The sequence below is a fragment of the Beauveria bassiana genome (genome assembly GCF_000280675.1).
Source record: "Beauveria bassiana ARSEF 2860 unplaced genomic scaffold BBA_S00016, whole genome shotgun sequence".
Classification (NCBI taxonomy): Eukaryota; Fungi; Ascomycota; class Sordariomycetes; order Hypocreales; family Cordycipitaceae; genus Beauveria; species Beauveria bassiana.
Genome location: NW_007930851.1, coordinates 94469 through 109433, shown reverse-complemented (window position 1 = coordinate 109433; position 14965 = coordinate 94469). Strand labels below are relative to the sequence as shown.

At 53.6% G+C, this 14965-nt stretch overlaps 5 protein-coding genes across 5 annotated transcripts; 4 read left to right on the top strand and 1 right to left on the bottom strand.

Annotated features, from left to right (window-relative positions):
- Positions 1-409: 409 nt before the first annotated feature.
- Positions 410-2201, top strand: BBA_05839 (MFS transporter, putative; the record flags this gene model as incomplete). The annotated part of the gene is made up of 4 exons (XM_008600936.1): positions 410-904; positions 971-1125; positions 1189-1585; positions 1659-2201. 4 exons carry the CDS (start codon positions 410-412, stop codon positions 2199-2201), a joined length of 1590 nt encoding a protein of 529 aa, XP_008599158.1.
- Positions 2202-3745: 1544 nt separating this feature from the next.
- On the top strand, positions 3746-6895 carry BBA_05838 (glycosyl hydrolase family 2; the record flags this gene model as incomplete). The annotated part of the gene is made up of 3 exons (XM_008600935.1): positions 3746-5392; positions 5446-5749; positions 5799-6895. The coding sequence occupies 3 exons, from the start codon at positions 3746-3748 to the stop codon at positions 6893-6895; spliced, it is 3048 nt and encodes a 1015-aa protein (XP_008599157.1).
- Positions 6896-7963: 1068 nt separating this feature from the next.
- On the top strand, positions 7964-10696 carry BBA_05837 (WD domain-containing protein; the record flags this gene model as incomplete). The annotated part of the gene is made up of 2 exons (XM_008600934.1): positions 7964-9001; positions 9056-10696. The coding sequence occupies 2 exons, from the start codon at positions 7964-7966 to the stop codon at positions 10694-10696; spliced, it is 2679 nt and encodes an 892-aa protein (XP_008599156.1).
- Positions 10697-10980: 284 nt separating this feature from the next.
- Positions 10981-12053, top strand: BBA_05836 (dihydrofolate reductase-thymidylate synthase; the record flags this gene model as incomplete). Its single annotated transcript, XM_008600933.1, has 2 exons — positions 10981-11066; positions 11141-12053. 2 exons carry the CDS (start codon positions 10981-10983, stop codon positions 12051-12053), a joined length of 999 nt encoding a protein of 332 aa, XP_008599155.1.
- Positions 12054-12782: 729 nt separating this feature from the next.
- On the bottom strand, positions 12783-14721 carry BBA_05835 (putative peptide transporter; the record flags this gene model as incomplete). Its single annotated transcript, XM_008600932.1, has 2 exons — positions 12783-14181; positions 14249-14721. 2 exons carry the CDS (start codon positions 14719-14721, stop codon positions 12783-12785), a joined length of 1872 nt encoding a protein of 623 aa, XP_008599154.1.
- Between the last annotated feature and the right edge of the window lie 244 nt (positions 14722-14965).

Here is a 14965-nt window from a genome sequence, read left to right as displayed (position 1 = left end):
GCCATCTGCTGACACTCTCAAAGTATGTCAAGATGGCTCGTCCCGTGCTGTAACGAGCGCCCGCTTGTGAGGGTCAAGTAGGAGAGTATAGTGTACATGGGCGAAGGTGTTTTCTGACAGAGTCTTTGAGAAATTTTATATTCAGAATTGCTGTAGTATCCAAAACTCGATGAAAAGCTTTCTCCGAAATAGCTTACAGGTGTCGAATTTTTGAGATGGCCGGAACACTGACCTGGGGGGATGTCAGCAAAGGTCCTCGCAGTCGTGGAGGTAGTGACTCCACCAACTGCAAACAACAGCCTCGTCGTGCTACATTCTCGCTGCCGTTGCCAAAGCAGCAAGACCTGGACGGCTGTCACTGCTGAACAAGATTCCCTTCCCCGTTTTCTACCGTCTTTTGCTCCAAACAATGGCCTCGGACGGCGACCGATCCGACGAGCAGCGACCGCTGCTTCACGAGGGCGCCTCGAGTGTTGGTGGTGACGCGGCCCTGCCCAAGACGACAACGACGACCCAGCCAACAGCGTCGTCGTCGTCGTCGTCGTCGTCGTCGTCGTCGTTGTGGTCGCGCCGCGGGCTCCTCGTCTCTTCGCTGCTCATCCTGCTCACGTCCAACCTGACGGCGATTCTCGTGGACACGGCGAGCAACCAGCTGATTGAGGGCGCGGCGTGCAAGCAGCTGCATCCCGAAGTGACGGACTGGTACAAGGACCCCGTGTGCAAGAAGAGCCTCGACGTGCAGGACCGTCTGGCGCTGATTGCGGGGTGGGAGTACTCGTGGTCGCTGGTGCCGGGCCTGCTGCTGGCGATCCCATATGGCGTCTTTATGGATCGGTACGGGCCGCGGGCGATGCTGATTCTCGTCGCGCTCGGTGGCGTCATTACGCAGACGCTCTACCTGGTCGTCAGTGAGTATTTTTTTTTTTCCATGTTGCAGGTGTTGTTGTTGTGATTTTGCCGTACTGATCAGCGGGGTTTGTGTGATGAAGCCCAGTACCCGGAGCTCTTTGATTTACGCATGCTTTGGGGTTGTGTGTTTATCGGCTCCGTCATTGGTGGTGGTAACATCGGTTGGCAAGCCGTTGTTTACACCGTGTGCAACATGATTGCGTCAAAAGACAACAGGTGTGCCATTTTTTCACCGAAGCAATTGTATAGGCAGTCCTCTCTAACTTTTTGCCATCACAGGGCCGAGATCCTCTTCTACGTGTCTTCAATCACCACATTAAACATGCTATTTGGAGGGTTCCTTGTCTACTGGGCAATGAATATCGGGCCCGTATTTGCACAGTCACTCGGCTGTGTCATATTTGTCGTAGAACTTGCATTGTCCTTTACGCTGCCTGGCGGGTTGGCCTCGGGCGAGCCTGTGACGCAAACTGACAGTAACGCTTCTGCCTGGCAAGCAATCGTTCACGGCCTGAGCGGAACCAAAAAAGGCGTCATGGGCTTTGGCAAGCTCTTTAGCCAGAATCGCCAGTTGGGGCTTTTACTGATAAGCCTTGTGATTTCCACCATTGGCATCAGACAGTCGGGCATTCGACAGCAATATGCAACTCACAGATATGGCTGGTCTTGGGCAAAGGTAAATTGCGCTAATTTTATGCATTACATTTTCTTGAAAAAAGTTGTAATACTGACTGTTCTACCTTATTTAGGCCGGTTTAATGGTCTCCGTGACCTCTACTACAACGCTTGTTGTTATGGTTCTCCTTGTCCCATTTGCAAGTCGGCACCTACTAAAGACCCGGTCCGCCATGGGAAAGGATCTCGTTATTGCCCGTGCCGGCATCCTTTCACTCGCCTTTGGCAGCCTTTTCGTGGGTTTGGCCAGGACATCAGAGCAGTTTATTGCCGCACTCGTCTTCTACATGACGGAAAGCTGCTACATGCCGGCGATTATTAGCACCATTGCCGCCATGGCGGGCGTTGATAATATCCAAGCGGACCGTACTGGCTCTCTCTACATGGCGGTCGTGTTCATGAATAATTTGGGCGCCATAGTCGCCGGACCAATTATTTCTTCGCTTCTTCGTGTTGGCATGAGTCTGGGGGGTGACTGGGTCGGTCTGCCGTTCTTTGTCGAGGCAGCCATACAAATTGTTACCATTTGTATTGTCTTTAGTATCAGAGAGAGCCACTACAAGCGTCTTCAAACACAAGAAGATGGGCAAGACTCGACGTCTGCTGCATCAGCTTAGCATGAAAACAGCAGCGAGTCTGGGGCAACCTAGTTGGAGCAGACCAGTTGGGACTGATTTGTCTCTTGCTGATACGAGGCATCGTACTATACAGAGATGAAATGGGGGGGTTGCCAAAAGATCGTCCTTGGCTAGATGCATATTTTTGCTTCGTGAAATCTCGAAATATTGATCATGCGATATCTTGTGTAGCTTCTCGGCCTCGACAGAGTCGGGTAGATGCAGCGGTTAAACCTGCATGAGACGGAACGTGACAGCAGCGCGTGAGCAGTTATGATTCGAGCTGTGATCAGACAACTCGATAATTGTGCCTAGGGGAGGAAGTTGGAGAGGTCTTTGACGTCTTGGCAAGCTGCAAGAGGAAGTTGATGCCGTGTTAATTTGGGACGGCCAAGGCTGTGCGTGATGGCTGTGCGGGTGGTATCAGATGCGCTCTAGGCGGATGCGCTGCGACATTACAGGGCCGAGCCACTTGTACTGCCGTTACTGCACAGCCGGCACGATGCACAGATTTAGCTCGGCAGCTCGCCGGCATGTGTGCAGTTTCATTTGAATCAATTGGCTGTGCATATTTCAAAGTGCATGGAAATGGATCAGATGATATAGTCCCTTTTTCTGAACATTCCTCAAAAAGTGCGCAAGACCCATTAGTTTCATCAGAGACCTCTCTAGAGTGTGTGTGTGTGAGGTGGGGCGGTTGGCACCAACACGGGCGGGTTGCTTGTTCCCCGAACTCGTTCCTGGTGCGGGGAGAGAGCTAGCTTTCGGGTGCTTCACGAGGGATCCACAGTGGAAGCAGCAGAGGGTACCTAGAGCTAGGTGTCTAGGTACCTAAGGTAGGTACCTACCTGCATGGTACCTACAGCAGCGACTTACAGCGGCAGATGAATATTGGCGCCGCCATTCTTTGCTGCCACCCGTCATTACACCATTACACCCGCTATCACCAGTAACTAATACAAGACTGCCAAACATGCCTGTCTGCCTAGGTCTATTTTGCCCACAGGTGGCCATTGACCTGCTGCCGGCCTGGCTTGTTCCTACCTTATCCTTGGCACAAGGGAGGCCCCATGATCCACACCAGTCCCCGCTACACCCCCGCAGTACCAATGCACGCTCTGGTACTGAAGTAGGTTGGTAGGTACCTGGGCAGGTGGTAGGTACTCAAGAGTTAACTCACTCAACCACGCGTGCCACCGTGCTCCCCTTCCCGACAAATGGCACGACTCCTTGTCTGCTGACAACCTTGAGCATTTATACAACTGCAACCCAGCATCAAGTGACTCTCGAATTCACTTCTCAACGTTTTAAGCTTGTTTTCTGAAAGAGGAAGGTTGTGTTGGTAATAGTCAACTCTGTCAACATCCTTCTGCAGGCAACAAACCATCTTTTCGACTATAAATACAATCCCTCGGTGCGCCGCTTGCAACACTCGATACGGCTTGAAACAAGCTTTCATCTGTATTCGCAGATATCTGATATTCATCACAACGACTTCAAGTATTAACCGCCCTTTGCCGCGTCGCTTCTTCCTGCGCACGGCAATGACGGAAGCGCACCTTTTTCCGGGTGCTGTTCCAGATTGGAGCACCCAAAAGGTCATTCATCGCAACACCCTTTACCCCAGAAGCTATTTCTACTTGTATGACAAGGAAGAAGATGCCTTGACCCGAGACATCAACAAGGCCAAAGTTCAATGTCTCTCCGGTACTTGGAAATTTGCAGTCTCCAAGTCCCCGTTTGAAGGACCACGACACTTTTATCGCAAGCACTTTGACACTTACGCCTTCTCCGACGTCAGTGTCCCCGGCCACTGGCAGCTACAGGGCCATGGAAAGGGTCCTCACTACACCAACTTTGACTATCCTTGGCCCTGTGACCCCCCCAATATTCCGTACGAGGATAATGAATGCGGTCGCTACGTGACACGCTTCCATGTAGGAGACCACTTTGACGGACACCAGCTCCGCCTCCGTTTCGAGGGCGTTGACTCTGCATTCACCGTCTGGGTCAATGGCGAGGAGGTTGGCTATTCTCAGGGCGCGCGAAACCCCAGCGAGTTTGACGTGACCAAACTCATCGAGCTGGGTCGCGAGAATGTCCTTGCCGTCGAGGTATATCAGCGCAGTGACGGAAGCTACATCGAGGACCAAGACGAATGGTGGCTGAGCGGCATCTTTCGCGACGTCTACCTTCATGCCTTCCCCAAGACACATCCCACCGACTTCTTTGTCACCACCGACTTGGACGACAATTTCAAAGACGCCACACTCAATGTCAAGGTCGACACGAGCGCATCATCGCGCGTCGAGCTGAAGCTCCTCGATCACACTGGTCACTCCGTTATCTCGGACACCAAGGTTGTCGACACCTCTTACAAATTTTCTTTGGCTGTCGCGAATCCCAACAAGTGGACTGCGGAAACGCCGTATCTGTACACCCTTGTTCTCAATTTCCTCGACGGACAAGGCTGCAGTCTGGCCCAGAAAGTTGGTTTCAGAGTTGCTGGCTTGATTGATGGCATTTTCTGTGTCAACGGCAAGCCTATCAAGTTCCGTGGCACAAATAGACATGAGCATCACCCTGACCATGGCCGAGCGGTCCCATACGAGTTCATGAGACGAGACTTGCTCACAATGAAGCGCCATAACCTCAATGCCGTCCGCACGTCTCATCAGATCAATGACCCCAGACTCTACGACGTTGCCGACGAGCTGGGTCTCTGGATTCTCAACGAGGCTGATCTTGAATGCCACGGCATGTTTCGCCTCAAGGACAACGCTTTGTCTGACAATCCAGAGTGGGCCGAAGCCTATGTCGACCGTGCCAGACAGATGGTGTGCCGCGATAAAAATCACCCTTCTGTCATAATGTGGTCCTTGGGCAATGAATCCTTTTATGGAAGAAACCACCAAGCCATGTACGACTACATCAAGAGTGTCGATGTCACACGTCTCGTCCACTACGAGGGTGACCAGCAGGCCAAGACGGTTGACATCTATAGCCGCATGTACTCGGGGGTCTCGTGGATTGAAGATTTCGCCAAGGAGCGTGATTGGGTCAAGCCGCTCGTCATTTGTGAGTTTTTGCACGCCATGGGCAACTCGTGCGGGAACGCCAAAGAGTATGTCGAAGCCTTTTACAAGCATCCCCGTGTTATGGGTGGCTTTGTATGGGAATGGAACAACCATGTACGTTATAGATTGACTCGCACTTTTGTAAGTCCTTTGCTGACAGCTTCTAGGGTCTGCGCACTAGAACCAAGGATGGAGAGGAGTACATGGGTTATGGAGGTGACTTTGGTGACGAACCAAACGATAGCAACTATGTCATGGATGGCATGATATGGTCAGATCACATTCGTGGCCCTAATTTGATCGAGTACGCCAAGGCCATTGAGCCTGTACAGACCATCTCGGTAGAGGGGAATGTGCTCACAGTCATCAATCGTTACGACTTGATTGGCCTCGACCACGTCGAGGCGACTTGGGAAATCAGAGCAGACGGCGTCAAGAACCTTGCGAGCGGCGACATTGCAATCCCTACCAGTATGGCATATCTTTGAATCGTCTTCGGTCCAGACTAACAGGCGTGTAGGTGTCAAACCCCACAGTGAAGCCAAAGTCACCCTCGAGGGGTACAGCTCCGACCTGGTCAAAAAGCTGGCCGGCGAGTCGTACCTTTTTATCTCGTTCAAGCTTCGAGAGGATACAAGTTGGGCAAAGGCCGGACACCAGGTGGCATTTGGCGAGTTTCAACTTTCCAAGCCTGTTGCTCTTTCAGACTCACTGCCCATGCAGCTTACCAGCGCCAAAGCGCATGTTCGCAAGACATCTGACACGGCGCTTGAGATCTCCTCGGCATCCGGTAACTCTAAATGGAGCTTTAATCTCCTCCGTGGCGAGCTCAACGGCTGGACCAGGTCGAGCCAGCCGGGCCTAAACCTGCTTTCAGAAGGCTTTACCATGGACTTTTACAGAGCCCAGACGGACAACGACAGCCGTGGTCATGGTAGGAAGTGGAAAGATAGTCGTCTTCACCAAACAGGCATGCATGTGCGCCAGGTGAAGTGGATGTCCATCTCTGGCGGAGTACAGATTGAGGTGACTGCCAGAATTGCGCCACCCGTGCTCGCTTGGGGTGTCGATACTGTCTTGACGTACACGTTCCGCGGCGACTCTATTCACGTGCACGTGCACGGCAAGGCACAAGGAAACGATCTTCCGGACACATTTGCGCGATACGGCATCTCAGCGGGCATCAAGGGCATCACCAATGTGACTTGGTGGGGACGCGGCCCGGGCGAGTCATACCGAGACAAGAAGCTGTCGCAGTCGATTGGCAACTGGGCGTTGACCGTAGATGACTTGTTTGTGGACTATGAATATCCACAGGATGGCGGCAATCGCACCGACGTCCGGCAGGTCGAGTTCCACGGGGAAAACGGCCGAATCATCCGGGCCAACTTTGGCGCACAGGACGGCGCCAGCTTCAATGCAGTGCACTATTCCACTATGGACATTGAGGCGGCTCACCATCCGTACCAGCTGCGCCGCAAGAAGAGGCATGATAGCGTGGTGAAGCTGGACTGGCTGCACCACGGTCTTGGCGGAGCGTCGTGCGGTCCTTGGACGCTGCCGCAGTACTGCCTGTACACGAATCGAGAATTCGACTTTGAGGTCTTGCTCGATTGAGGGGCGACTGTGAGTTTGCATGGAAACGATTGGATGCTTTGTTTATTAGCCAGATTTTCTAGGATACTCCTTAATGCCACCCGCGTAGTGCTGATTCGGTCGCAAATAACGTGCTGATCACGCAAGGACGCCGTGTTACAGTAGTCTTGCAGGGGAGCGTGCATGCGCGTGTCCTTTTCCCCCTTGCCGGGTGCATTTCGTACGCCGCCACGCATATAACTGGCAGGCTCTCACCGATCTTTCTCAGCCGGGTGCTACGTAGGCTTGCAGCAGGCAGTGCATGGCTTCTGCAGGGTCCCGATGTCTTACAACTCGAGGATGGTTGCTTTTTTGGTGTCGAGTTAATCCGTAGGCTAACTATATAAAGCATTGGCGATTCCTCGCTTGCGTCGTGCTAAATTGACTCACTATTTTGCAAGTTGAAGTTTCGGCCCCCTATTTAGAAGAAGAGAATCATGGCTCCTCCTGGCATCCTTCGCAGCGACACTGAAGAGTCCACAGTGAGTGCGGCGGTCAGTACTGGCCTGTCGAACTGCAATGGCTGCGTCAAGATTGCTAGAGCAGAACAATTTCTTCAACGGAGCCTGAAGCCGGAAAAACGTAAGTCGAAGTGTTTTTCCTTGTCATCTTTCTCCATGAACCCAGTCGGTCATTATTAGACATGTCTATGCTGTGGGTGAGTCAGAGTCGAAAAATATTGCTTCCATACGAATGAAGCGAAGCCACCGCCAAGTTCCACTAAAAATCGCAATGACACAATTCCAGCACACCATCGTCGGCGGCGGTCCATCGGCCTGCAAAGTTGCATGGCTCGCAAGACAGACTTTACTTTTGCCATGCTACTTCTCTCCTGTGCTTCTCATTACATTTTTCCTGTTTTTCTTTCTTTCTTTTTTTTCTTCAATCACTTTTCTCCCACAGAGTTATCCGGCTGTCAAAGCATCGATTGACTACACGCCCTGCTTCTATCCCCCACGCATGCCACCTCGTCTGTCCCCGGTCCCTTGATTCTGGCCACCACACGCGATCACGCAGAGCTTCGGGCTCTCACCGCATCACACTCGTACCATGCCGTCGCTTACGCCTGATGCAGTCGTTGCCACCGCAGCATCTCTCAGCCCCCCTCCGACAGAGGCTGCGCCCGAGAGCAAACCGAAGCTTCTTCACAGCCTAGAGCACGGCAGCGCCATCCTCGCTCTCGCCGCGAGCCCCGAGCACGATGCCATTTACGCCGGCACGCAAGACGGCGAGATTATAACATGGTCGCTCTCGACCTTTCACCAACTTCGACACGTCCAGGCGCACAAGCGCAGCATCCTCTCGTTGTTCCTCTCCCCCGACGGCAAGCTGCTCTTCTCCAGCGCAGGCGATCCCATCATCAACGTGTGGTGCCCCAAGACCCTGCGCCACCTATACGAGATTTACGGCACCTACGACGTCGGTGACATATTCAGCACCGCCTATAGCACCCAGCACGACACGCTGTACGTCGGCGCGCAAAACACGTCGATCCAGTGGGTGCGGCTTAGCGACCCGGCTGCCGTCGTGGCTGCGGGCTCGCAGAAGCACCCCGACCGCCGAAACCACAGATTCTTCGACTCCAAGGCCGTTGGTGGGACGTGCACGCCGAGGCGAAACGAGGACCGGTGGGCGCTGATTCCCCGCGCCAACACGGTGCTGGAGATTGACGGCGGCTCCATTCGCAACTTTGCGCATTATGGCTATGTCTACTGTATGCTCATGGCCAAGGGCCCTACTGTGCTTGTGGATGAAGAAGACGATGTTTTGATTTCTGGTGCAGGCGATGGCACCATCAAACTCTGGGCGCTCGGTCGCGGCACACGAGAAGGTCTGGACGAAGACGAGCCTGATCGCGGCACGCTTGAAGAAATCATGACCTTGGGGACGGATGACGCAGAATCTGTACTCTCGCTGGCTATTGATGGGTCATTCTTGTATTCTGGAAAGCTGGATGGTGTTGTTGAGCTGTGGGATCTCGACACTGCGCAAAAGTTGAGAGTCATCAAGACGGGCGAGTCCAACATTATGGCTCTGCAAATGGCCTGCGGCTTCCTGTGGACTGGGTCTACAGATGGTCATGCAAGCGTAAGTGCCGTCACACATGGTAGCACACGATGTTCGACTAATTTTTATCATCAGAAATTCAGCACCGTGCACTACGGCAAATATCAGCATCCTACGGACAAAATCACACAAAAATACCAATGCCTCGGCCGCTGGAAAGCTCACCAAGGCAAGATTCTGGCTTCTGCAGTGGTAAATTACCGTAACGAGCAGTTTTATATAACTGGGGCCAACGATGACAACATTCGCATCTGGGAGGTTACAGGTTCAGATACCACGGTCGCGGAAACTGCAGAGGGCGGCGATGACCCTTTGCTTTCCACTTTGGTAGACTTTGTCTCCTACAAGACAGTTTCGTCCAAGCCAGAATTCGCAGAAGACTGCCGTAGAGGCGCGACGTTTCTCGGTGCTCTGTTTAAGCGCCTGGGCGGTGATGTCGAGATGCTCAGCACAGAACGCGGACACAACCCCGTCGTCTACGCCAAGTTCTCGGCCAAGCAGGAGTCGGCCAAGACGCGGAAACGGATCCTGTTTTACGGTCATTACGACGTTGTCGCTGCCGACAATGAGACGGGCAAATGGGCAACGGATCCATTCACCGTGACGGGCATCAATGGGTACATTTACGGACGCGGTGTTAGCGACAACAAAGGTCCCGTCGTAGCGGCGCTATATGCCGTGACTGACTTGATGCAAGCCAAGCAGTTGGAGAATGACATCATCTTCCTAATCGAAGGCGAAGAAGAGTATGGGTCGCGAGGTTTCAAGGAAGCCGTCCGACAAAACAAGGATCGCATCGGCCACATTGACTATGTTCTTCTGGCCAATAGTTACTGGCTGGATGATGAGGTGCCCTGCCTCACCTACGGTCTCCGTGGCGTTCTTCATGCCACTGTCTGTGTCGATTCGCCGCGACCTGACACGCATTCTGGAGTCGATGGATCATTCATGATGAATGAACCGCTCTCGGACTTGACTGGCATCATTTCCAAGCTCAAGGGCGCTGGCAACAGGGTGCAAATGCGGGGTTTCTACAGCGGAATTCCAGCTCTGACCCCGGCAGAGGAAGCGCGCTACGACGATATCGTGTCCATTTTGAAGCGTGGCCGCTCGGACAACATCTCGGAAGAAACACTCAAGCGGTCGTTGATGGCGCGATGGCGCGAGCCCAACCTGACTGTTCACAGCTACAAGGTGTCTGGTCCCGACGGCAGCCTCGTCAGCAGCCACGCCAACTCGCACATTAGTCTGCGTCTCGTGCCCGGTCAAGAGGTCAACGACGTGGCCGAGGAGCTGACGCAGTTTTTGCAGCAGCAGTTTGCCACGCTCGAGTCGCAGAACCAGCTGAGCATCAGCATTGACAACAAGGCCGAGCCGTGGCTCGGCGACACCACCAACAACATCTTTCGCATCCTCGAGCAGGCCATCATCGAGGCGTGGCCCGACTCTTTTGACACGGATGACACGGACAGTAACCTGGGAAAGAGTCAGCCTGGTCCCAAAAACAAGGCATCCAAACCGCGCGGGCCCCTCTATATCAGAGAAGGGGGTTCTATTCCCGCTATTCGGTTCTTGGAAAAGGAGTTCAAGGCGCCGGCCGCGCACCTTCCCTGCGGCCGGGCGAGCGACTCGGCGCACTTGAGCAATGAGCGCATGAGCGTGGTCAATTTGTTAAAGGCGCGGGAGATTATGGGCAAGGTCTTTCGCCGTCTGTAAACGTTGGAGAAGATTGTGAAATAACAAATAGCGCATGATACCCTGGTTGACGGAGATGGTTACTGCAATAAATAGAATAGGAAAGCAAATAAAGTGTATCAATATACGAGCATTGCACAGAGTATTGTTCCGTTCTGTTCTCGCCCTTCAAGGTGGCGTCATTGCTTGCTTGGGTGGGGATCGACCAACACTAAACACTTTACGCGTTCTTGTGCCCCGCGACGCGTCTTCCAAATTCACGCTCTGCATCCAACATAACATAGAAAAGATTTACCTCTTCCAAAATGACGCAAACAAAACCTCATGAAGAAGACCAATATCTCAATCTCGTGCGCGAGATTCTACAAGATGGCGAGCATAGACCAGACCGGTAAAAGCACCTCAAACCCGCCCTCAACACCACCAGCGACCCGGCCTCCCCCCAAGCTAACGTGCTCTTTTCAGCACCGGCACCGGCACTCTCTCGATATTCGCCCCGCGTCCGCTCAAATTCCTGCTGAGCGCGCCCGACGGCACGCCCATCCTGCCGCTCCTCACGACGAAGCGCGTGTTTCTGCGCGCCGTGGTCGCGGAGCTGCTGTGGTTCGTGGCCGGCAGCACGTCGTCGCTGCCGCTCAGCGCCGCGGGCGTCAAAATTTGGGACGGCAACGGCTCGCGCGAGTTCCTCGACGCCGCGGGCCTGGGTCACCGCGCCGTCGGCGACCTCGGCCCCGTGTACGGCTTCCAGTGGCGGCATTTCGGTGCGGAATACAAGGACGCGGACGCGGATTACACGGGCCAGGGCGTCGACCAGCTCGCAGAGGTGGTCAGGAAGCTGCGCACCACGCCGTATGATCGCCGCATCATCCTGTCGGCGTGGAACCCGCGAGACTTGGCGCTGATGGCGCTGCCGCCGTGCCACATGTTTGCGCAGTTTTACGTGTCGTTTCCGCGGGGGACGGCGGCAGCAGCGGCGGATGAAGAGGAAGAAGGAAAGGAACAAGGAGAGGAGGAGGAGAAGGAGGGGAAGAGGGAAAAGAAGAGTCGAGGCCACCTACACTGCCAGCTGTACCAGCGTTCCTGCGACATGGGCCTCGGCGTGCCGTTCAACATTGCCAGCTACGCGCTGCTGACGCACATGCTCGCGCACGTGTGCGACCTGGTGCCCGGCTCGCTGACGCACGTCATGGGCGACGCGCACGTCTACAAGGACCACGTCGAGGCGCTCCAGGTGCAGCTCGAGCGCGCGCCGCGCGCGTTTCCGACGCTGGAGATTTTGCGGGAAAGGGGTGGGAGCATTGACGGGTGGAAGGCCGAGGACTTTGTCGTCAAGGGCTACGACCCGCACAAGACGATTGCGATGAAGATGTCTGTCTAGAAACTAAGTTAGGTGGGTTGGTGGGGGGGGGGACGAGGAATGAGGAGTCGTGTATGGGTTATTATTATCTTGGGCATTTACGGCATCCCATCAACTGGGGTTGTATCGTGCAAACGAATCATTTAGAGTTGGCAAATGCATTTTCCTGTTTTCATTCGACTATGGTCATGGCGGAAATCCGTCACCAGAATCACCTCACACTTTTTCCACCTGTCGCTTGGTCGAGACTGAACGGCCTGACTGAAGCCATATCTAGACTCGCAATGGGCTTTCTCCGCCCGAACAAGAACCACCACTGTGCTGCATGATCTGGAGTCATGTCCCAAATACTTCGAGACAAAATTGACTAGCTAGATGTGTTGGCCTAGTCGAGGGGTCAAGGAATTTTCTGCAGGTAAAAGAGGAAATGAATACGACGACGCTGACGATTGACCATGTTGGGTGTCGATGCCGCCTAGTGCCATGTTAATGCTCGCCGGAGTGTGGTTCAGCCCTGCGCCGCTCCGGACTCTGCCGATAATGACACAAAACGTTCATTTTGCTTTGAAGCGCCATTCAAGAATTGAGGCCATGTTTGCGTGGAATGAACACTTGTTTGCTTGAATAGATTGACAATTTAAACTCAAATGGGTATGATTATCCAGCACCAGCTGCATATACGTAATTATAGATACATCAACATCATCCTCCGTAAATCCAAACAACCCGTCATCTCCATCATGTCAACTTTTAGTTGTTGTGCTCCAAATCGGCAGCTTTGCCCACACCAGGTTGGGTTTTGCCGATGTATTCCGACTTCTTGAGCATGTTCCACTTATCTTCCTCGGCGTCGAGATGGCGGAAGCAGAACCAGAATGCAGTGCCTCCAACAACGGCAATGACAGAGATGACGGTGTAGTTCCAGACCAAAAGAGGGTCGCCGGAGAGAGGTGTAAAAGCTTGCCCAATGGCAGCAGAGAGAGCACTCATGAAGAGGTTGACACTCATGACCAACGACTTCATGTTCTCGGGCGCCTTGGAGAAAGCATACTCGTACGAAGTCACATTGGTGAGAATCTCAGCAACACCAATAAGGATGTAGGGAAGACACTGAGCCCAGACATTAATGTCCGCAGGAGGGCAGTTCACTTCCTCTCCTGCGTCATTAATGATGGTGCCGTTGGCGCGCCAGCCACAAGGACTCTTCTGGTAGATGTAGTACTGCATGACAGCGGAGGCAACCATGGAAAGGGTGGCCATGAAGAAACCGGCAGTCATTCTCTTGATGGGGGTAAAGGGGATTCCTATGCGGCGGAGGAGAGGGTAAAGGCCATGATCAAAGATGGGAATCATGACGACAATAGAGATTGGGTTCAGGTTCTGGATGATGTCGTTGGGCACTCCGTGCAGCTTCATGGTGCTGGCCTGGGTGGTCAGGTTACCGGTCATCTGGTTGTAAGCGAGGAAGAAGACAGGCAGGAAGAGAAAGACCTTGCAAGCCATCAATCCACGGCGGACCTCGTCAACCCAAGCATCGTCATAAGTCATCCAGGACGGGCGCTCGCTGATGGCAACCTTGGAGGGGCGGGCAATATCCCAGTCAAACTTGAAGAGGGAGGGGGACCTCTTGCGGACATAGAACCACATCTTGAGAAACTTTTCCAGCAGAGATCCGGTGGGCGGTGTGAGCTTGTAATTTTTCTTCTGCGACCAAAGAACAAGGGGGGCAATAAGGAAGAGAGCCGTGGGGATGAGGAAAGCGAGCCAGAAGCCGACATATTTCTCAACGTAGACCATGCCAATCTGGCCAGTGAGGGAGCCAATGTTGATGCAGAGATAAAAGTAGAGAAAGATGCGAGTGTTGGTAATAGCAGGGTCGACAATGACGAGTTCGCCCTTGCGCTCTTCAACGCGCATGCGCACATCCTCGTTTTGCTCAGCCAGAAGAGGGGAGACATTGGCTTTGAAGAAGCCTGTACCAACGCAGAGGCAGAGGAGCCCAAGAATGAAAGCGGCGAAGGAGGAGTCACGGTGAACAATGACACTGGGAGCGGAGGCGGCGACAAGGACCACGTGAGCAATGGTCGAGATTCCAATGGCCAGATGCAAGGTCCAGAAACGGCCCATGCGGGCATCAGCAATCCAGGCACTGCGATAGGGCTTGTTAGCACGAATGCATGGAACCTGGTTCAGTACCGAGAAAGAAGAAAACGTACCCAAGAAGAGGCATAATGTAGGCAAAGAACATGTTGAATAAACTCAGACCTTGGGCAGCCTTGGGGCCCATGCCGAGAGCGCCAGCCTGTGGATGAGGGTCGCTCGCTAGAGGAGCACCGGTTGTAGAGCCATTGGGCAGCTTGTGGTTGACAAAGTTGGTGTAGAGGACAGCGGATCCGTAGTAGGAGAAACGCTCGCACAATTCGACAAAGGCAATCGTCCACATAGCCCACTTGATCTTGCCAGAGACACGGCGCAGAGTGCGCTGCTGCTCTGGCGTTGGCTTGTCGGGCCAGTCGTTGTCATCCGTGTGAATGCTTTGCTGATCAACGGCAAAGTCGTTCTGGTGCTTCTCTATGGCAAAGTCCTCCTGGCGCTTCTCACCATCAATCTTGTGAATACCGTGGTTTTCGGGATCTGCAAGACCGGCGCGCGCAATGGCGTCGTTGTCGAGGTTGACGGCAGACGTCATTTTGAAGTGCCCTCAGAGCGCTGAGGTTATCTTGGTCGGTGTGAAGGAGACTCGCGAAGCTGGCTTGCTTTCAGCAAGTACAAGCTGTGTTCTCAGAAAGAAAGGAGATCGAGTAGAGCTTTCACACCAATAAGGGCAGAAGTAAGGAATCGGAAGATGGGCGCTGGACGTCTTCTAAATATATTACGACACGCCATGCACTTACATGGCCGCTTCGGCCAGTCCCCATGTTGGGTGGGCATGA